This window comes from Ptychodera flava, unplaced genomic scaffold (assembly GCF_041260155.1).
Source record: "Ptychodera flava strain L36383 unplaced genomic scaffold, AS_Pfla_20210202 Scaffold_50__1_contigs__length_938362_pilon, whole genome shotgun sequence".
NCBI classification, from domain to species: Eukaryota; Metazoa; Hemichordata; class Enteropneusta; family Ptychoderidae; genus Ptychodera; species Ptychodera flava.
Window position 1 is genome coordinate 362,613 of NW_027248372.1, and position 23,580 is coordinate 386,192.

The 23,580-nt window shown below is 38.9% G+C and overlaps 1 protein-coding gene across 1 annotated transcript; it reads right to left on the reverse strand.

The window, feature by feature from the left end:
• Positions 1-89: 89 nt before the first annotated feature.
• Positions 90-23,258, reverse strand: LOC139128356 (tetratricopeptide repeat protein 28-like). The gene is made up of 15 exons (XM_070694144.1): positions 23,117-23,258; positions 17,455-17,607; positions 16,666-16,875; positions 16,214-16,391; positions 12,981-15,313; positions 11,920-12,067; positions 11,245-11,463; positions 10,390-10,537; positions 9,656-9,932; positions 9,034-9,259; positions 6,278-6,363; positions 5,639-5,796; positions 4,851-5,043; positions 4,202-4,278; positions 90-3,345 (listed from the first exon to the last, which is right to left on the reverse strand). Exons 2-15 carry the CDS (start codon positions 17,587-17,589, stop codon positions 3,009-3,011), a joined length of 4,725 nt encoding a protein of 1,574 aa, XP_070550245.1. The 5' UTR covers positions 17,590-17,607; positions 23,117-23,258; the 3' UTR covers positions 90-3,008.
• Positions 23,259-23,580: the final 322 nt, after the last annotated feature.

Sequence of the window (23,580 nt, forward strand, 5' to 3'; positions counted from 1 at the left end):
CGTTTAGATTCTAGGCTCAGTCACTAAGCACAAGTTGGTTTTTAACATACATATGCTGAATAATTTTAAAGAAAATGCCACACACAAACTTGATTCGAAAATAATTTTTATTCAGAAAATGTCAAGGTGAATGCAATATTGAGCAGCATTAGATGAGCAAGAATGGTGTATGAATATTTGGACATTTCATTCAAGTTCAGCATTATTTTAATTATTCACAGTGACAGTGGATTTCAAATCCACATAAAAACTCAAATCTAAACTCAAAATTGCTGCAGTTCACAAGTAGAAATATCAATCCATGTGACAAGTAAGCATGAGACTGGAACACCACCTGATAAATAAAAAATCTGTTGTACTTTCTAACTCTCACATTAATCAGTTCCTGGTAATGAAAAATACACAAATCTAAACCACAAGCTTTGCCTCTGCATGGACGGACTTTGATGTATGTGCAAAAATTTCCAAAACAGTCTGTCTTATTAAGTGCAGGATGACAAACACAAATTGTCAAATTATATAAACTATTTGAATTTGAAGTGATTTTGTCTGTTGCATATAAAGATTAAGTGCACTGGAAAAAATTCAACACTTTCTTACTTTTCAAGGATTTTTTCCAAGCACACAAATCACATTTGCCCATAATTGATAGACATTATTTGGAATATTTTGTAAATATGTTGTCATAAGCTATAAACTGGGACACTATATTTCAGTTGGTTTTATATTAAATATTTGACCAGGAGAACATACAGAGTATGTATTAACTTTATATCATTTTGTATGTTTTGTAAACAATTTGAGTATTGGCAAAATTTAATTATTATTGGCAATGGAGTGAGAATAAATTAACCTTTATTTGTTACACTTACTTTAATAATGTCTATTTCTACACATGCCATGTGACCTTTGGCACTGGGATGTATATTTCACATGGTGCAATGATATGTACAATATTTACACATCTGTACATTTAAATCAACAACTTCAACTTATGTAAACATTTTGATCCATACAAAATTATATTTTACACTCCTTTACTCTAGCAAACTTACAAATATTTACAACTTGTCCCTCTGCCCAGACCAACCATCATAAAACAAGAAAACAACTTATGAAAAGCATTGTGCAAAGAAAGCCTCAAATCAGTCAACTGCATTAGCCATTTTGACTTTGAATGTAAAGAAGATGGACGGAAAATTATTGGAGTACTAGCCTACTGGTGTATATACATGTAACCTATTTGATCACTTCACTAGCACCAAACATTGGCACAGTTGTTGAATTTCTATGACAGAGTCATTATGGAGTATATCGGAGTAAACAGGGATATAAGCTTTATAAAGTCAGAGGTCATAGATCTGGTCTTTGATTGCGAATCGTTTTTCTCGGAAGTGCAAAATATAATCTTAGCCTCAATGATTTGATGCCCAAGGAAAATTTCTATAATTTGGCAAACTTGTAAAATGTTGGCACTAGATTAAGATAGTTTCTGTGCTTCATCATTGTTTCTATAATCATGGCATTACATGTAAACACCTATGATTTTACGGTTTAATCATTTATGCTTTGGCACATGAATAGCTCACTGTTGGCCTGACTGCTGAAAAACTTGAGGGAAAGACTGTTCTTGACATGATTTCAGTGAAAATCTTCACAAGTGATACTCAAATATGAGAAGCTGAGCCTCAGAGAATCGCCATTCAGCAAGAATGATTGCATTGATTTTCATGACAAACACAAAGATCTGGAGCAGCTTGGCTCTATTAGGCTTCAGAAAGAATGAAGTCACTGTAATCTCATAATGTAAATGTCAGTGAAAAATCTGGAAGACATTTGCTTTGTCACCATTGTGGTGATCTGATATGATGTATGTGTTGCGGCAAGGTGTTCAATAATTCCTTTCGATGTTTCTGAATAGAAAGAGTTCAATTCTGAAGATCAGCCTGTTGACGATAATTGTTGATAATAAGTGAATAATAATTGTGTTATATTTACAACCAAAATGATACTAACAGTGTTGCAAAATGTTGAAAACATGACAAAATGAAGATACCTCATTGCATTTTTGAACACAGCCCACTGTTCATTATGAAACCTGATGATGTTATGAGCATTTCTGCATAATAGGTTTGGCACGGTTGCATATTTCAGATGCAATTTTTGGCCGATGGCTCAAATTAGAACGTTTACAAACACATGTATTTGCTTTGCTCCAGTATTTAAAACAAAGCAGTACCAATAAAAAACTGACTCCAAGCATCCAATACAATGCACATCAAATTCACAGAGGAAAACCAAAAAAGTGAGATCTGCATCTCAAATGTAAAAATTTACCTCCCTGTTAGTAATCTGACACAAATGATTGGAAGGCACAGTGCACTGACCATTACCTTACCTAGAGGCATACACAGGGTCAATATCAGCAATGTTAAACACTGTCAGGTATCCAAGACCACTACAGATGCTCGTATTGTGATTTCGATGAATTTGTAAGCTGTGATTAAAGTCAACCCTGCCATGGTAATCACTTGTCTTTGCAGTGTTTGCTTGTCAGTTTACAAACCTTTTCAATCAGCAATGCCAAATTACATATGTAAGTCATCATCCAAATGTTGATGAAGCCAAAATGATGCTTAGAGAATTTCTGTATACAATCAAAATAATGTCATCAGCATTTATTATGTTACTTGACCTTTTTATGACTGTCACCATCATGGTCAAGATCGAGAGAGGGTGGTTGGACAATGCCTCTGCAAGAACATTGTAGAGTACGTTATCCTAGCTCAATCTGTGTAACAGAGTGCCAACTGATCTGTAAAATGTGGTTTAATTACTCAAGCACATTGGATATGTTTTTCATTCAAGGAGAAATTCTGCTTGCATCACTGAGGGTTTAATCAATGGATGGATGGACTCACGAATGCCTGAATGAAAGACTCATAACTGAGTAACCAATGCCACTGAGGAGCAGCTGGATTCCCTGCTATTTCTCAAATGGAATACACTCACTCTGCGGAAGTCAGTTTTCTCACATACGGCATGTAGACTTTCCTGACAGCTTCCTTGTGTCTGGCCATGATATTCTCTGATCTGCTGTGCAACAGGAAGTGGCTATAATCCCTCCTCTGTTCAGTGCCGGCAAGCGACAGCGTCGGCTCCTGCTGGACGGGTACGCGATCCATGGATGCCGTGTGCCCGGCTTTGACCTTGACCACTTTGGCTTTCTGTTTGGGCTGGCCGACGGCGTCGATGGATTGCAGGGCTTGCGGTTTCAGCGAGTAATCGTGCCAGTCGTGCGCCTTCATCATGTAGTAACGATACTCGGCCTGGAGATCATTCAAACTGGATGGAAGAGAGATGTGGGACAAAATATTGATGAATATGCTTGTCAAGAGACAGGTGTCATTGCAAATATACAAGAGATGGGCTTTGTTGATAATTACACATCAAATTTGACAAGGTAGTTAAGTAATGGCATTGCTCTATTACAATATGATACAGGTACATTTTGAGTTTGGTTGAACCCATTCAGTGCTGTAATTTTCCCACCAAAATTTTTTGTGCTGCAGTTTATCAGGTTTTACGAATTTTTCAGCAATTATTTGATAATTTTGATCAGATGGGCATAACTTTCCATCGGCTGTAGTTTTTGGTCAAAATTTTGGGGAATCTTACAAAGACGTTGTCTGGAACTGAAAACAAAGTTTGTGCATTATTTTTAATCAAAGGCAACACGTAATGATTCTGGCACTCAAAGGGTTAATCATCTTAAAAACCACAACTTTCTACGTAGACTTCAAATTTAAAGTTTGCAATAAATATGAAATAAGATGCTGATGAGAGGGTTGAGGGTTCCTAAGATGTTTGTGTTTAATTGCTTGTTGTATGATTCATGATTTGATGACCATAAGCGGTCATGTGATAGTCTTTATCATTCTGGTAGCAATACTTTAAATAATATTTGCAAAAAACTGCACATATTATGCCAAAGCAGATTTCTTCCTGGAATGTCAAGAAACTTACAAACTTTCCTAAATGTTGAATTACTTGATAAACTGATAACTTTATTTTTCTTCTGCGCAAACATGATGAAGAAAAATTTCACCATTTATAAAGAGTGCTCCTCTGTCAGAATGACATTCATGTACAATGGCAACCAGTTCATTTGATGCAAATCAGATTTGATCATTTTTCTCACCTTCTTGCCATCTTCATCTTCTCCTTAGTTTCCTCCGCATCGCTTTCCGTGGATAACCACGGAGTAGACATGTGGATCTGTACAGAGAGAACACAGTGATTGGACAATCAGAGCCTACAACATGTACCGTATGATACACATCAGTAAGAGTATGCAAAGAAACATCTCAAACATCGCTGTGATGACATGAATATAATTCTAAATCCATTGCAATTTAAAGGGACATGGGAAAAGTCTGAGAGTAATTAGATGTCAATTTCCTAAACCTGGGCTGTACATCACAATGACTTTCCGACACACATCCAATTTCATTTTAAATTCTAACTTTATCAGCATAGGGAGTTATGGCTGTCATTAACATTTGTTAACATTCACATGTGAATTGGATATCCATGTTTATCCTCATCAGAAAGTGAAACTATGAGCTACAGTTTGTATGTCAACTGCACGTACATGTATTGCATCCTTTAAATATGTACCGGTATATCATAGGGCCAACTGCATCATAGAACACAGTGGGAATACCGGTAGATCAAACTCCAGTTGAAAATTTCAAAAGGACCGACAAAGTAACACAAATGGCTGTTGTAATGCAGTTTCAATAACTGTGAAAAACTGAAATACAAATGACCAATGGTGTAACACTAACCCTATTTCTGGCCAACAAAACTGGATTGAGTGAGGGTAGCTTGACTTGGGAAGACGCCCTCTTGCGGGCACTGGCAGATCTGATCTTGGCACTGGTTACACCCAGGTAGTTGATGTCCACTTTCTTCAACATGGCCTCTCCCTTCTCACCTAGCACTGCAGCCAACACATGCAGACTACCATTGAGCAGTTTTCTGTGAAAGTGAAAATATTTCATTAATATTATAGAAGCAGTGGGTGGACTTGATTGGGACGACTAGTGTAAACCAGTGCACGCAGGCCAATTAAGTTTGTACTCGACTGGTTCAGGGATTGTGTGCGAGCATTTATTTGGGGATCCCTGACTAGCCCGATCGAATTTGGTCTGGAGCAGACAAATACAATATGGCGGCCACTTTGATTGGAGAATCCGCCGGATGACCCCGACCACGTGACAGAAAAAACTTGTCACGCTCCGGTCAGTTCAACCAGGGCGCCTCAATCAAGTCAACCAAGTAAGACTGAAAGATCCGTCGGTTGAGGGTGCTCTCCATGCCCCACCCCCTCACCCCCCCCCCCCACCAACCCCTAAGATGGGGAGAGTAGAGGGCACCCTCGAACAACAGATCTTTTGGTCTAAGATGCATTCCATACGCCAAACTATTACAGATTGAGCTGAGGAAAGAATTTAGCTCTTCTACATAAAGTCAAAATATGATTTCTCAGAGGTCAATCTTTAGAGCAGTACTGTATCTGAAAAAGTGATAATATTCAGATATATTTGTGGAAGGAAACTATCAGAACCATTACCTGTTTACACTTGTATTAGTGAAGAGCAGCAGTATGCCGACTTGTTTGAAACCAATGGAGAGCAAGAAGTCCCTGCTGGTGTGATGACCCCAGAGTGTCTTGACCCCGATGTCAGTGACCTTGAGTTGAACTTCCCAGGTATGCTTGGTGATGCTCACCTTGATGGGCAAAGAGACAACAGAAAGTAAGATGAGTAACTTTTAGAGCGAAGCCTTTGAGAATAAGATAGCGATCTAAAATTTACATTAGCATGTATTTTTCTTGTACACTGGCCTGATCTTACCCCTGACAACATTTTGGCAAAATGAAACACCAGAGATCTGAATTATTTTGTAATATAAAACTGTATGTTATATTTGACCACAAAAAGTTTTATTATTCAAGTTAACTATTCCTCTTTTTTGCATACTAATTGATTTTTATGTGCCATTTATATTTGATTAAAGATAAGAAATGTTTGAATTGTTTTCACAAACAGTACCAAGTTAGCCTCTAAACATTTCACATCATTTTGCAGTATAGAATAATTTGAAGAATAGGATTCACAAACTTTTCTACTGGCACTACATCAACTTTAAAAATATGCAGAATGTTTTGCACCACTGAGGTTCACTCATTTGTCACCAATTTTGTACTTACAATATCAATCAAGCCAGAGAGAGCATCTTCGGGGCCAACAAGTAACTTAGCCAATGAATTGCAGCACGGTGGATTGCTTGATAAATCTGTCACAAAGAGAAATGACAAATTATTCATTTAGTTCAAGTTTTCCCATTATCAAGCCATTATTACATGAATTGTCCTTCACTGTCCCATGTGAAGACTTGAAAAATGTGATTTACAGGCTGTCTGTAATTTGGTATGTCTATACTATCTCTGAGTGTTTGAGGGATACGGTGATAATCTGTTGATTAGCTCCATACAACTTTAGCTGAATCAAGCATGGTAATGAAGACACAAAAATGTACCGGTATGTACACTTATCATTAAGCAATAATGCACCCCCTCCCGGCTCATAATGGACGAAAGCAAACTTTGCACGACATAATGTACGAGGCGAAGCCGAGTACATTATGGAGTGCAAAGTTTGCTTTCGTCCATTATGGGCCGGGAGGGGGTGCATTATTGCTATTATTTTATAGTTTTGGCAATGCCAGTGAATTTGTAGTTGTAGAAAACGAATAAAAAAGGAAATTTTAACTGAGTTTGAAGCCAGCGCAGTGAGCGTCGTCCAGCATGATCGGCCCTGACTCTGTACATATTACATGCACTGCACACTGCACTGCACTGAACACGCACGTTCAGCACAAAAAATGACCAGCACTTTCACGGTTCATTTTGAATTGAAAAACGATGTATTTTCGAAGGAAATGAAAAGTAACTGCATCCCTACCGTCTATATCAAACTTGAAACATCACCTTTAAATATCATGCCATTCAAAAAATCGACACGGTGAAATGCCAGAGATGAAGAAAACGGAATGTTCATGCATCGACATCAGCATGATCAGCGAGCTGCATGCCATGGTATCAGCTGATCAATACGATCATTATTATGTCGATAGTAGTACAGCATTCATTGCAAACGATATCAACAGAGTTCAACATTGTTATTCAAATGTTTATATTTCAATAATAACTGTGTCTATAAATTTAATTTTCGATGGCTCCTTGAGAAGAGCTATTTTATTTCGGCGAACGACAGAACTTGACGTAAACGGGTGCTTGAAAGGTACAGTGAGTTGACAAACATACTAGAGGGTTTCGGTACCGTCGCGATATCGAGAACAAGGCAAGGTAAAATCACAGACATGGAGAAAAAAACGGTGAATGAAAGTTGTCTCCGATTACAGTCAGTGCATCAGAATAAGGTGGCCGAGATGTTAGATCAACGGAGTGTCCACGGTCGTCATGATTGTTGGTAGTAGCTGACCTTGGACCGAGACTTTAAATGGCTCCGTAGTAATTTCCGTAGACACTTCCGGTCAAGGTTGATGACAGCAAGCTGCCGTTGGCCCGTTTACGGCTGGTTCGAGTAGCCTTTCGCGCTTGCATCGTTTACATGGCCACTGACATACATAATATACCATGTGTCAAACCCAGTATCGTCTAGGAGTTTGCAAACGTACTGAGTTCTGTTTCACCTATACCAAGCGAACCATGTTGTAAACAAACGTAGTAGTACAACCAGCGTATCGGACGGGGACTGCATGCTGAGCGCCAGCCAGACAGACGGCAAGTGCGTGCGTGAGGACTCAAAAAATGTAATAAATCGTACAGTAAGACATTATTATCAATATTGTGAACCATTGTCAAGATTTATAGTTTGTGTATTACATGGTTTATCCGATATTTCACCTCCTTTTAAATGCGCAGTCCTATTTTCGTTTTCCAAAAAAAAACTTGCTCGGTGTGGGGCCGCAGTGCTGAATAATGGAATACATCATCAGTAATAATGTATGGATATGACGTCACAAAATTCACTGGTATTGACAAAGCTATAATATAATATGTAATAATGTACATTTATATGCAATGTTTGTGCTAGTGTTAGAGTACATACAGGTAGGTACACAACATTTTTGTATCCTCAAAAACTTCTGTGTCCCTGGCACTACCAAGTATGATAAATGCACTGTGCGAGAGAATGCCAGTAAAATGATATAAGAACTGAGGCAAAATTTACTTGGGTTCTACCCCGGCCCACTGAAGGACATATCATCTTGTCAGCGCATTACAGTCATATCTGCAAACTTCAAGCTTCATAAGCTGTTTTCAGAACTTTTGTTTTGTGGTTTCCCTACACTTTCTGCATTGAATCCCCAAACTCTAATTTAATGCCAAGTATTTAGCATATCAACACAACCTGTATGAGTACAATCTCCATTGTTATTGTTGAAAATTGTATTCAAGTCCCGACCAGAATTCATTTGTAAACAATAAACAATCATTCATCACTACACACATACAAGCTGTCTTGACAAAAAGAATACTTGAAATTTCTGCATGACAAACAGATTAGGGTCAGACATGGTAGTTGATATACAGCAGCAGAATACTGAAAAACTTGCCACAAGTTACAGCTTATGTCCCTTTCAGTTATATGACCGATCCACCAGAAACTCTCAATTTTATACTAATTGTAGCCATAATATGTGAAGCATGTTCTTATACCTGTAGATATTGAATAATGGTTTTACACAAAGATTTCACTTTGATTGAATTTCAGCCTATGTAAAAAGTCATTCTCGGTTAATTTTAGTATATATCAAATCTCATGCTATACAGTACACTCAATGTGAGTTTAACTCATCATTGTCAAAGTACCAAGCGGTGATTAGCCCTTTATGAAAACATTGAAGAAATGACCAGACAACTATGTTTCAATGACTTACCTACGAGGGCCTGCAAAGCCATCTGAGTTGGCTGTATCAGGCCATCATGGTCCCAGTGTGGGAACACCACGTACGGATCGGTCTTGTGAGCTCCCCTGGCCTGGAAGTGAAAACCCAACAGATTCAACAGGGACATGGCTCCCGGGGACAGCATTGCATCGTGGGACAGCTGCCTGGTCAGCAGATCCTTCTGCGGGTTGTCAAGCAGGGCTACACTCTCATTGACCTTGAAAAAGAAAATAAAACATGAAAAAACAGAAAAAAATGGGAAGAAACGTCAAGCAGTGATACATATTATCATGGGGTTTGGCATGACTCTGTGCAGTGACTGTGCCTGTCCACATGACCTTCAAGCTGAGCACCTGTGTCGAATTCAAACATCATTTGATACAAACGACAGAATGTTGCTGCACAGTCTCATTTGAAATGAACATTTATGGATTCTCATATTGTTGCCTGGGGGCATTTCTCAGAACTGATAAAGACTACAGGATTTGCACTGCGTCTATGACATGATTGATGAGCTCATACTGGTGCATGCGTTCACACTGTGTAATCCATTTGCACGACTAGAGTAAGTCTCAATTGAGCTTGGTAAAACAGATGTACCCTCTCAACTCACCAGCTGTAGTAACTGTGGAATTGCTGTCGGATGACCAAGATGGTGCAGAGCTAACTCAGAAAGTGCCTGTCTCAGCTTGGGCAGGGTGATCTCTGTCGAGGAGACTTCCGCTGGCTCCGGGGGAATGTTCAGTGCGTTGACCGGCATAGCTTTCAGGGCATCGCTTTCCACACTGTCCACCAACTGGTCCAGCATTGCTGATTTGATGTGACGGATGCTGATGAAGATGTCTTGGCCAATCAGCATGAAGGGAGCCCAGTACATTGGATCAGTGAACCTGTGTGTTGCAAAGATTTGTAACACATCTGTCAGTGACAAAGCGATTCACCATTATTGAAACAAAGCCTGTGATTTGTGTTATTGTACTTGTTCCGTAATACTTTTATGTATACTATACATGCACAGCCAAGTAGTAGCACTGTACTTGTAAAGCTGTACGATTGACAACATGAATCACACAAACTTGTCCACTCTGTACATTTTGCTGATCCTATTGTTTTGCAAGACAAAGTTCAACCAATACTTTAGAAGCCATTAAATGAAAACTGTGAAAACTAACTCTCAGGACTACTTCATTATTTTTAATCCCAATACATAATTTTGGCAGAGTAAATAGTGTCGAGGTCTGATTTATAGTAGATAAATCAAGTCAAGGTCTAATTGGTCAGTAAAACAGACTTGACTGAAATTTCATTTAGTTGCAATGGAACACAGAGAGTCTCCCTATACCATACCTTTCATCCTGTGCCAGACATTCCTTGGCCTTTGCGACAGCTACGGACACATAGTTACCTTCCTGAAGAACTTTGTAGAAATGAAACCAGAATTTATCCCTGGCTATGTCTGGTATCAACCAAAGCACTACCAGCACACATTTACAACCTGGTAAAAGAGGTAAACAGCAATGGTCAGTAAGATTTGTCAACAAGGATGCAAAAAAAGGCATTTTCAGGACTACTGGTTTGGCATGTTTTTCTTTATCAGTATTCAACTGTTGACGTTTTTGTAAGACTTAACTACACTAGGCCCACAGTAAATAATTTACAAATTAACATAATCTTACAGATCTCCTTGCTTGACCAAGTACCGGTACATGTATTGTGGGAAGCCTCCCTTAAAAACTCAATTGTTTTTACAATGAAAATTGGGCCCAGTGTACCACAGGTGCAATGATATTCTTTGACCTGTTCAACCCTAATTTGCTATGAACAGGTCCACAATCACCATTGATAACAATGGGTTTGGGCCAAACCATCGTGGTGAAAGGGCTAATGCTTCTGTCTAGATAATTTCCAGTCTGTATGAAAGCAGTATGCACATCTTGCTTTAAGAGAATAATTCACCTCCTACAGCAGTTTGTGTTGTCATTATTGCAAGCTCTAGATTTTACAGAAGATGGACGTTGAGTCTATCACAAATGATGCGAGTAAAGCATCTTAGAAACCTTCATATCTTTCTAAAACGGTCATGGTTGTGCATGAATACTCCTTTACTATAGATGTCCTGAACTGATGGTATGGCCATATCTAACAATGCTAGATTTTACCACATTTTACTTTTCCTCTGAAATACCAAAGTTTTATCCTCACCTGCTGCCAACAGGGCTGACGGCAGAGTGAAATCAATGTCCCTGTGTATTTCACCATAGCAACAACTCAATACAACCAGGTCTGCCTTCATTTCAACATTCATGATGTCTTTGACGCCAATCTGGTAATGGCTTTCGTTGTAGCTGCCGTCTGGGTTTGGTTGACTGGTGGGACTGGGGCGAAACACCAGTACACTGTCCTCCCAGGAACCATAGGTCGCTGTGAAGAAAGCACATTGATATTGTCATATTTGTTACAATCATGTGCTTCATATGATGAATTTCAATTGGATTTTAACAGATTATTCACAATACGTGTAGTGACAGAACATCATTTGCGATAAAGCACACTTCATGCATAGCTACACATTCCAAACATATGACTGAGACCAAACATAGAAGTTATCTGTTTGTCCACATGTAAATTGTACACACAATGTAGCAAAGCTGGTATTGGCTCTTCACACACATTTAGTACTTGTGTTGAAGTTAACTCATATTCTTTTCAAGCTGTGTATTGCCCTGTTCATTTAGACCATAAAGTGGTCATGTGACTTGCATGCCTGGCATGAAACTGACTTACTTTCAGGAGAGACAAGCCTGCAACTAGTTTACATCCTATAAGGGCCATACACTAATCCTTTACACATTTATGGCACACTCATTGTAAACTTACCAATATGAATAAGAGTTGTCTCAGAGAACTTTGACAAGACGTTTCCTTTGGTTGCATTAGATCCTATCAAAGCCTTGGTGTCTAGGTAATCAGCGACATTGAAAGCCTCACACTGAGACACTATCAGCTCTCCAGCTGGCTGCCATATCTTAAATTGAAAGACAAGACAATGTTAAATTTAATATTCCACCCATTCCATTTAATATGTGTATTGTGAGCATGTGTGCCTCGGCCATCAAACAATGAATTTTTGGGGTGAATATTGGTTGTAACTACAACACGTGCATGTTGTTCTCGTGAAGGTTGTGTTTTCTGACTGTAATAATAACAAATACAGCAGTATGATACCAATTAAATGGCATTGTATACTTTTAAGCATAGAGGGACTGTTTTGAAAACAATACACACTGCAGTGTACATGTGAACTGTTACAGAATTTTACAAATGTGACTCAATTGTTAGCCACACATGAGACAAATTAACCAGTCATCCACTAATTTAAGCAAACTAAGTTTCCGCAAGCGGCTTTCTCATCAATGAAAAGTTGAAACATTTTGCAGGTTCCTGGCTATGCAATATTGACAAGGGAACATTTCTCACACTGTAGTTGATACATAAGGCTGGCAGAAATATGCAGTTTTCTAATTAGTTCAGAGCTATACGTGTAGGTTTGACCATTATAGCAGATGAAGGAACTTATCAGTCACAAGTTTATGGTGTGTCTAAAAAGATGACTTGAATTATTTGAAGATAACTCTTCATCACTAAAATTGAACAAAGTGACATGACTGGAATTAGTTGCAGATAACTTTTTGTTGATCACAATGATCAAAGCATCCATGCATATTTTTCTTGTTATTGATTTGTCAAGTCTTATAAGACTACGAAAATGATTACTGAACTTTCTCTACCACTATTCTTCACAATCTGAAGCAACATTTTTGTCGTACATTCATTCCTAAATATTTGTACCGTAAAATGTACCGTAACTTGATTATTGGTACACAAACATTAGTGAGTATCATATTGAGTTAGAATAATCATAAAGGTCATTGCTTTACCTGCCCATGTAATTTCAATTTCTTTGGTAGAATAGGATTTCCAATGACAAGAGACTTGTGTTGTAGACTGTCTTGTTTGAACTCTGTCACAGTGCCTTCACCTTTGCTGACTTCAGTATCTGTAGATGAGTGCGTAATGAGAGTGCCCACTTTGGCTCGCTCCCTGGCAAGGATCACCTGGGCCTTGTCCTGCCTGTGCCGGGGAGTCGGAACGTAGTCGTAGTGGTTTGTTCCGAATGTGATCATGCTGGGATTAATGTTCTTTTCCCGGGCCATCAGCGGCGCTGCCCTCAGCTGCTTGCGGATTGGACTGAGAGGTCTTTGGTCTGGTGGTACGACCACGCGCAAGTGATCATCAAGGTACACGGGAAAGAATTCGTGGTACGACTTTTTCGCTTTCCGTTCCCTCTCTTCGTGTTGAGTTTGCTTGGTCAGGACATCAAGAACTGCTATGCTTGGCACGCAGCTTATCTTAAATGTAGCACTCAGTTTCATATTTTTTTCATCCTCAAGCAAGTCCACTGGCACTTGACTTATCTCCTTGTCGGGGATAATTAAGACTTGCTCCACACCAGTCAGAGATTTCTCAATAGGAGCAATGATGATATCGTAGAGTTGTCGTTGAGCAGACAGTTTTGCAGTCTTCAGCCGTTCTTCTCTTTCAGCGTCTTTTTTCATTTCTTTCGACTTCCACTCTTTCGACTTGGCAAGGTTCTTTTTCTGCAGGTACTGGACGGTTCTGTCGCTGGACGGTAAAGCACGATTTTCACAATCTATGTCGCTCTGTCTTTCATGCAGCTGCTGAAGCTGCTCAAGGGCGCTTCTGATCTTCTTCCGACAGCTCTCCCTGATGGCTTTCTCAACCTGCACTTTGACGACACCTTTGCCGGGCTGCAAGACCCAAACCAAGAGGTACGCGTCAGTTATAGAGTAGTACAGCACAGTTGCTTTCTGTCTGTTGACAATCTTGATCAATTCCTCCTGGGACGGCATCTTGGAAGTCTCATTCTCATTACGCGACTCTTCCTCATCGGTGCTCAGCTTCTGTTTTAAGATTTGTTCAAATTTCTGTTGACGATACCCTTCGGCATAGCTCAGCGCCATGTCTGCTTGATCTAATTTGCACAGAGCGATCTGCATACCATCATAGCAGTTTTGCAAGGCTGTCTTCAGTTCATCTGCGCACTCGATGCTTTCGCTGTCACACTTGTGAATCTTCTTGGTGTAAAACGGAATCAGTTCATCAAATACCAGCCGTGCCCTTTCCATGTCGTCTTTTGAGATCGAAAGGGTCAAAGCGAATGCGACTTCACAACGGCACAGATTGACGAGGTCCACATTGTCATCCAGTTTCTCACCGACAGCGGCAGCCATTTCGTAATAATACTGCGCATGCTGGTGCCTCCCTTGGCTCTTGAAGACATCTCCTATCTTTAGGAAAGCTCGGCACTCAGTCTCATACTCGTCAAGTCTGCGACTGACACGCAAGTAGCGTTCAAAGTAGGACAAAGCTTTATCAAAGTCTTCCTTGGCAAGGTTAAGGTCACCTAAACTACAGAGGGCTTTGGCCTGCTTGTCATTGTCTTTCAGTTTGTTCACCATATGTAGGTGCTGTTCCAGGTACATTTCAGCCAACTTGAAATTGCACAGAATTTGGTACACGTACCCGAGCGATGCATAAGCTGTAGCCATAGCAACCTTGTCTCTTTTCTCTTTCGCGAACGTGAGGTAGACCTCGTGATGTTTCAAAGCCGATGTATAGTCTTTGACCATTTCATAATACTTGCCAGCATTGTGGTGTGCCAAAGGTAACAACGTCTCCACATCCTCGCTGCTCTGTACAAGGTCAAGGTGAGCTAAGGTGTGATGGAGGGCTCTGGGATAGTTCCGTATTTCCTTGTAGGCAATGCTGAGATTCTGATGCAAGGCACATCTTAATTCCATGGACCAGTATTCAGGGTAGTCTCCGTCTTTGCTGTTCTCCTTCAGGTCATCGCCGATGGCCAACAACTTCTCGTAGTAAGCAATTGCCTGTGGAATCTCGTTTTCAAGTAGGTACACGTTAGCCAGGTTCACATAGCACTGCGACTCGTACTCCAAGTCTTCTTGACTCATGGCCAGGCTCAAGCACTGCTCAAAGTAGTTCTTGGCCTTGGCAAGATCTTTCAAGGTGAGATATGAACTCCCCAAGGTGAATAATGCTTTGATCATGTACTTGATTTTGTCAGATCTGATCTTGAGGGCCCTTGTCATGACCTCTATGCACAGGTCATGGTGGTTTTCATGCTGCAGCTGCATACCAACCTCAACTAATTTCTGCAGTGGGTTCATATCTGTAATTTAGAAATAATAGCATTGAATTAGTTCCATCCAATACATGTATAATGTAGTTGGCTAGTTATTTAAGTTTGAATGCAAAGCAATTTTTATCATGTGTTACCAGTAATACATTAACCCTTTGCACCCTGACCCCCTGGTACCCTACATGTATGACATCATGCAGACATTTTTGTCCGAGCCGGGTTCAAAGGGTTAATATCTGGTTTTACTTCTTCACAAACTGCCTCTTATAACTGCAAAAACCATTTTGAGCACAAAAACGTCTCTTTTTCATTTCAACCAATTTCAAAAATTTCCCAATTGTGAACATTTGTGACTCTGATTCATTAAAACTAGGATTCAAAGGATTCAGAAAATACACTAGCAGATGTGGTAGCACAGTTTGTGGCTACACACATGTACAAGTGACAGTACCAAAAACCATGGGTCAAAACTAAGTTAGGGTCCTACATGTATGTATAGCAATATTGTATTTAAGGTACTGTAGTATGCGCCTCAAAAGTGAAAGACTTAAACTTTCGCCCAAACTTTACTCAGTGAATATTTCGACAATACTCGTTCAAAATCAAGAATAAAAATTGAAGGTGGCTGTGAAAATTTTGTTAACAGAGAACAAATTACCCAAGAGTTGCCAATATTTGAAATTCAAAATGGCCTCCATCCCTATGGTGATTCTACTAGGAAAAATGAAATTTGCAATTTTCAAAAAAAAAAAAAAAACGGTGAAAACGTTTCTTACTCAAAGAGCTCTAAAATGAGCCCCTATAAGTGTAGGTCAGACTAAAATTGAAAAAGTGTGAGCTCAGAGTAAGAATGTGTCCCAGAGGCACATTCTACTTTCATTGGCAAAAAAGTGACCCCCTGATGTCATATTATCGTAACGCTGCTCTTACCTTCAAATCCTTTGATGATATCTTCAGGAAAGCTGCAGAGGTTGGATGCTACCACTGTTATGTTGTCCACCAACTGTTCCTCATGCTCGGCATCATGGTCTAGGGCATTCAGGAATGAGGTAATCGCTTTGTCATAGTAACTCTGGTGGTCAAGGCTAACTGCCAGTAGGTAGTGACCCTGAAAATTTCAAAAAAGTAAGATGACATTATACAAATGCAGTGAATATTACATGTTACAGAAATGAGAGAAAAATAATATTGAATTTTTTGTAGCTTTGTTATTAAATTTTGAATTAAAAGCAATTTTGATCATTTTATTCTATTATTTTATAAATACACTTTTGGTTTCAGAAATTGATTCTTTTAACCCTAGATTACAAAGGATCGACTCAAACATAATAGTGTTACCAGGCATAATAACTGAATACAGTGAAGAGAGTATGACTAATTACCTGAGGTATGAGGGGGTTGACCTTCACCAGATGTTCAGCATCTTTCTGTGCCAGGTCATACTTTCTAACTTCCAGGTAGACTGCAGCCCTTGCACTCAGCAACTCTGGCTTCTGTTCGTCAATCTCCAGTGCTTCACTGTAGTACTTGATGGCTTCGATGTAATCCTTGGCTTGGAAAGCCGAGTCTCCTTTGCTTTGAAGATCAAGAACCTGAAAATATCAAACAAATAAACAATGAATGGTTTTCACATCTGGTGTTCAGACTTTTATCAGTGTCCATCACTGTATGCTGCATGGCCCTTCATTCTCTTTGAATAATGTTCATGATATGTGTAGCAGTGTGATAAAGCACTGGTACTGGTTAAAGGCACTTCTAGCGATCCCTGGGATGGCTTTGTTCTAGTATGTAAGAGGATAATGGAGGTGTGATAGCCTTTTGTTTTCCATTGAAATTGTAATCTAGTAAGTACATTTTCTGATGAGACAATCTGGTGCCAATGCAGGCCTTTAAAGGCCTGTGTTGGCATCAGATTGTCTCATCAGAAAATTTACCCACCAGATTACAATTTCAATGGAAAACAAAAGGCTATCACACCTCCAAAATCCTCTCACAGCCTAGAACAAAGGCGATCCCAGGGATCGCAAACAGTGCCTTTAAGATCATCTAATTGATGCACAAATATTTTTTCCTTGTAAAGATACTTGTATTATGACATATGGGCCTAATACAGAGATTGTAGGATTGTTAATATTTTTTCAAAAAGAAATCATTAATTTAAAATAACTTACACTCTGTATTTCATCATTTTCACTGATTGGTTCACTGCCTTCAGCTATGCTGTACAAACTGCCAATGCTGACACTCCGTATCTGACCATTGACAACAGCCGCCAGTGCTGGGGAGAGGGGGACGGCAGGATTCATCTTGCAAACTGGGGGTTCCTGTCAGGGGGGAAAAAAAATGTTAATATCCTTTTTTTCAATTCATACATGTGACTACATGTGCAGCTGATGTCTTTGAATGTCACATACGTGTTATAAAACTTGTATGTGACAATAGACAGTGTACAGTAAATCTCTAAGAACTCTCAACTTGGTTTTCCAAGATTATTGGCCTTTCTGTCAATGATGTCAGCATGCCTAATAAATGCTAATGATCAATCCACCCCTCACCAACAACATGCAATTGTGAAGAGCTTATTTCGAATCTATGCAAATCAGATTGCCTGTTGAGTGGGGATGTCTGAAAATGGCCTGAATTCTCAACGACACATCATTTCTCGATGTCCCATGCTTTACATGTCGCACTGCCCACCTGTACATCTCAATGCCTGACCTAAAGACCAATTGTTCCAGTGTGGTAGAAATTTTGGAAATCAACAAGGAAGGAATAGTGAGCTATTTGAAGGCCACATGCACTGCTTGGACAGTCAGACAGTCCCCCCCCCCCTCCTTATCATTCACTGTTTAGAGAGTATGCAAAGGCAGTACATGTATTTGTGACTGCACATCAAGTTACTGTTTAATGCTGCCACAGTGTAACTATATTGACCATATTTCTGAAGGTCTGCGGCGTGAATTTGGTATAAATACTGATCATCATTTAGGATTCATGTGATAGGGTACTTTTGTAAGTGTACAATAATGATAGAAATAATCCTTTTGATCGAGAATATTCAGAATCATAAATTTATTAATGGTCTGTAATACGACTGCATGAATTGGCAAGGAAACTGATCATCATTCAAGATTCGAGTGCCGTAGGGTACTTGCATGAGACTGTAAGTATACAATAATGACAGAAATATTAAAGTTTTTTAACAAAGATATTCATAATCATAAATTTATTAGTTTTTTCACACTCTTGCTATGATTTATAATGCCATGGCCCTGTGCTATTTCAGAAAAAAGCGCAACTTCTTTGGATGATATACTTGTCAGTTACTGGAAGCATACCAGCAAAATTTACAGTATATCTTTCTTTTAAGCATAATTTCTGTTTGACCATACTTTATGGTAGAATACACCTTAGCAGGGGTTTAATTAAGAGCCGGCAGCCGGCGAAATTTACCGGTTACTCTCACGATTTCGCCGGCTACTTTTTCGGAAAATTTGAACTCTTTAATCGCTGAAATATTTTTTACGTTCCGAAATAATACGGACAAGTTTCACAAACTGTGTAGTCAAACTTTGCAACGGCTTTTATGTGAAACAAAACTTAGAAGACGAGCGACTACTACGATTGCCATGTACTACGATGCAGCACGGTCTTGCGTATATTGCCTTAATAAAATCAGAATTGCAACGGACGATTCTATTGGCTACCTAAAATGCTGATCCCGATGTGGAAACCTTTATATACGCAATAAAAACGTTCGTACTACACCTGTCGGCTGTCATTAGCTCAATTCAAAATGGTCGATGAACAAATGAAGACGGAAGAGATCGCAAGGTCAAGCTTCTCTGTACGATCTTCGGTTTTGAAGTTGACCAAGAAACAAGAGAAGGATAATTATGTGGATTTAAAATGTTTTCGAAGACAATGACCTGATTTTTTTCTCATGAAAAACTTCCCGATTACAGTTCGAATTTAGTAAGCCGACGTGCGTTGCACCGTGGTTGGCGTAAATGTCAAGGTATATAACCAGCCGGACGTATTATATATGTACTGCTTTTTGGTCAATCGACGCCAATAAAAACGTCACCCAGAGAGTGGTTTAAATACGATCAGACCTCTAAAATTCACTTCAAAAGCGTTTCTTAGGTAAAATCCAAATGTGAGCTTCTGAACGTACTAATTCTCATATCCTATATCAAGGTTCATACTTGCATACCCATATAGTCAGATAACCTTTAGGGTCTTGTTTCTATTTGCGAAATGTAGTAATGATTGTCATTTTTATCGTTATTGTTAAATAAATTATCCTTTTTACCTCCTCAGTGGTATAAAAGTTCTTCATCTACAGATTGCCATACCAAACATCAGGGTTCTTACATTAATTTTAAAGCATAACATTATACATTGATGAAAATTGTCTCATTTTCTGTGCTTAAAATATCAGTGTTTCATCCAAGATGGCATCAACAAGGGGGATTTCCCCTGTAATAGAAAATTTCAGGAGATTTCACCAGTTCATGTGTTCAACTTGTACCTCTACATTTCATTGGGGGGAGTGGTCCGCCTTGACAAATTAATTGGGGGGCCAACATTTCAACAGAGGGGCAATCCCCTAGCCACCTGTCTAGATGTAACTTTTATAACATCGTCTACAATATCAAATCTGTATCATTAATAATACTGAATTATTATGTTTACTAATCCCCTAGCCACCTGTCTAGATGTAACTTTTATAACATCGTCTACAATATCAAATCTGTATCATTAATAATACTGAATTATTATGGTTTACTTCCCAAAAGCATAGAGGTTCTTAGGTTCTAAGACTTCATTTTTCTTTGTTCAAAATATCGTCAACATTACCACATTTTATTATTTGTAATTATGAATTATCATATTCAGGCCTAATCTCCCATGGCTTTTATGATATGAACACACATTGCCCTGGAACACTGCTGACAATTCTCCTGAAATATTAGAAATTCATGTGACTGTGAGCTGTAAAAAGTGAATTTTAACTCATTTTTCAGGGTTTCCGGCCTTCGGCCGGGAGGGGAAACACCCCCTCCCGGACCCTCCCCCACGACGACTGCTTTGTGGTCATGGCAGCTGCAAGCCGCCTACTTTTTCATTCTGGCCCCCTACTTCAAAACTTAATGAAACCCCTGCCTTAGGGACCGTCTCAGATTGTCGCAGAAGTTCAAGAAACGAAATTTCTTCGTTTAGATCAAAACCCCCTCCCCTAAACGAAACTTCAAAAGTGCGAAATGTTCATGTCTGCCTGAGAGTACAATGTTGCATTTTGCTATAGCTACTAAAGACGTATTCCCCTTGTCACATTACAATTAAAGTAAACGATCAGATTTGAGTACTAACAGGGCATTTTACCGCATAAAAGTTTCATTTTATTTTACTTTCCCTTTTTGCATCTCTTGTGCTGTTCTTTGTCTTTGTGAACACACAATTTGTAGGCGGTAAATAAGCGAAAAACTTTGACAAGGGGGCCCAGGCATGTTCATAACCAGGTGCATAACAAGTGAGAATAAAGACATCTAGTGGTTAGAGCAGACGCTTATAAATAGCACATTTTTAAAAAAATGATACTTTTTGTCTTTGTATAATTTGATGAATGAAATGTTTAGGATACAATGTTCCTATCGGTAAATTGTGTTTGGGGCACAAACGAGATGGAAACAGTTACAAATTTGTTGGCACGAGTGTGCAGTTTTTCTTTAATTTAAAATAAACACACGAAAACTTGTGATCACAAAATAAAAGTGCGAAAGTGAAGTTCACTGAGTGGAGGTCAAACCCCCTCCCCCCTAAACGAATAAATTTCGCTTTTTGAACTTCTGCGACAATCTGAGACGGTCCCTTAAGGACTCAAAAAACCAATGCAATACTGTTTTGGTCTAAAGTTTGTGGTAGTTTGTTTTGTTAGTGCTCATGGCATAAATAAACTGAATTTTTCCCCACAGAGTTAACACAGGGATGGTGGCCATTTTGAATTGTGTGAGGAAATATTGGTTAATTTATTTCTTAAGTACCAAATTTTGCATGGTGACCCCTGTTTTTTTCCTTGATTTTGAAAGTGAGTTGTTTAAAGTTCCATTCCAGATAGTTTGAGCAAAATTTATGTCTTTTAATTTGGAGGTGCATATTACCAAGTGGACCTGCAACGATACATTTAATTTTAACATTTAAATGGGCATTACGGATTTTTTACAAAATCCTGCTACATCTACAAAGGGTATGAGGAGCAATCTCTCTTTTCAGAAAAGAATGTGAATTTTTTTTCAAGAGTTATTCCTTAGTCAGTGCATACATGTGTAGCTAGTTAACTGTGGTATGGTTGATTGAGTCTTGTTTGTTCCTTTGTTTCTAGAGGGCAATCTACCTATATACCAGTAACCTAAGAATGTCAAATTTGTGGTCAAGCAAGTCAATTAGCAGTTGATAATATTAAACTTTTAAACCTTCTCTAACTCTATCCTGTATATTAAATTGCAAAGTTGATATTTCGGGAAAAGGCAATAAACTTTTGACAATGGCCAAAACCAATGTAATTATGCACAAGTTTCATGACAAGCAACAATATACTCTGGAGGGAGTGACTTTGTCACACCTATTACTCCCTGAACAAGAATTTACTTAATTGTGCACGCTAGAGTATACCAGTACAGTCCCTGTGAGGTACGCACATCTTTTTCTACTATCTGTAACCAATGGTTGGTACTTATATAGCTGGCAACTACGGGCAAGTTTGTTGCATCTGCTGTCCCTGTTCATACAGAATAACAAGGTCACTGCACTGAATTTCACAAAAAAACTTATAAAATCATATAGCATAGACTGATTATACAGAGACCAAATGAGACGATTATTCATTTGCATAATGGTCACTCCTACAAATCGTGCTTCAATCATTGAATGATTTCTTATACCACAGTCTTCCACACAAGATGATACAGTTCTTAGATGCAGTACGTACAGTAGCTCAAGGTTTTGCCAGGGTATTTGGGTCGGACAGCAAAACCAGATACCCAGGCAAAACCTCGAGCTACTACATGTATACGTACTGCAGCTAGACTGTTCTTGGATTTTGATGAGGAACTAACTTCTTACAAACGAATCAGACAGATCTGATTTTGTGCCACTATTTCTGCAAGACCTGTCCCCTTTGCCATCCTTTCTACTGCTGAGATTTATTATAAAATTGCGTTTTGCCATGCTTTAATAGACTACAGTTGTGTTTCAACATTTGATTGTGCTTTAGATTCGGCTTGTGTTAATTTCCTGGTTGATGTGTTAAGTATGCTGTCTGTTTGAATTTTTCTGTTAAATTGTTTGTTATGAATGCTTGAATGCTTCACACTGGAGCGTTTCTGGGACAGGTGATTATATTCAGTCACCTCAAACTACATACGCTTCTCAAATGTTTACCTGTCAAGTTGGTAAGGTGATAATAATATAGTGTAATGCAATGTAAACTTACATAGTAAAGTGTACCGGTACATTGTAATTGTAAATGAACGTGTATCCACCGTCATATTCATATATCACAGAGCAATGTTGCACTCCGGGCATGCACAATTAAAAATGTTTGGAACAAACAAAATGAAGAGCAAATTGTACAAAAAATATGTTTGTAAGCATTACAATCCTGGGTCAGGTTGCCTGTTGATAATTTAGGGCATGGAGCTCGGAGGTATCTCTTTGACTGGGGTGACATGAATATGATGATCATGGACACACGTCTTCACAACAACTATCTATGTACACAAACTTGCTTAGATATAGAAGAAAGTGACGGCTGGAAATTAACTGACTTACATCAACCAGGACTCTGTTGTATTCTTATCACTGCTTACATTGTGTCAGCACCTGCAGTATTAAGTAAGTGGTATAATTCCGGTGATTTTCCGGATAACGACAATCCATTACAGCGTACCCGCCATTACAAACACTGTACTTTGCATATCAATGCACTCTTCCCTGGCAACATGCGTTTAGTTTACATCGATATAAACTACACTAGCTTAAAGGGTCTTAAACTGGATTCGTAGTCAGAGTAGAATTTTATGTTTATAATAGCTACGGTGTTACATTTGAAATCATCTAGTTACACATGAATATTTTTCAATCGTTTGTTTCCGTAATTGGGCGACTTTCAATGTACGTTACCAAATTACAAAATTACATTTTTTTTAGTTAGTTAGGTGGTAAATGACCTTTAATGACCTCGACAGGTCTCCCCTTGGTCATGTTTCTTACGGCGCATGCACAGAAAACCGCGT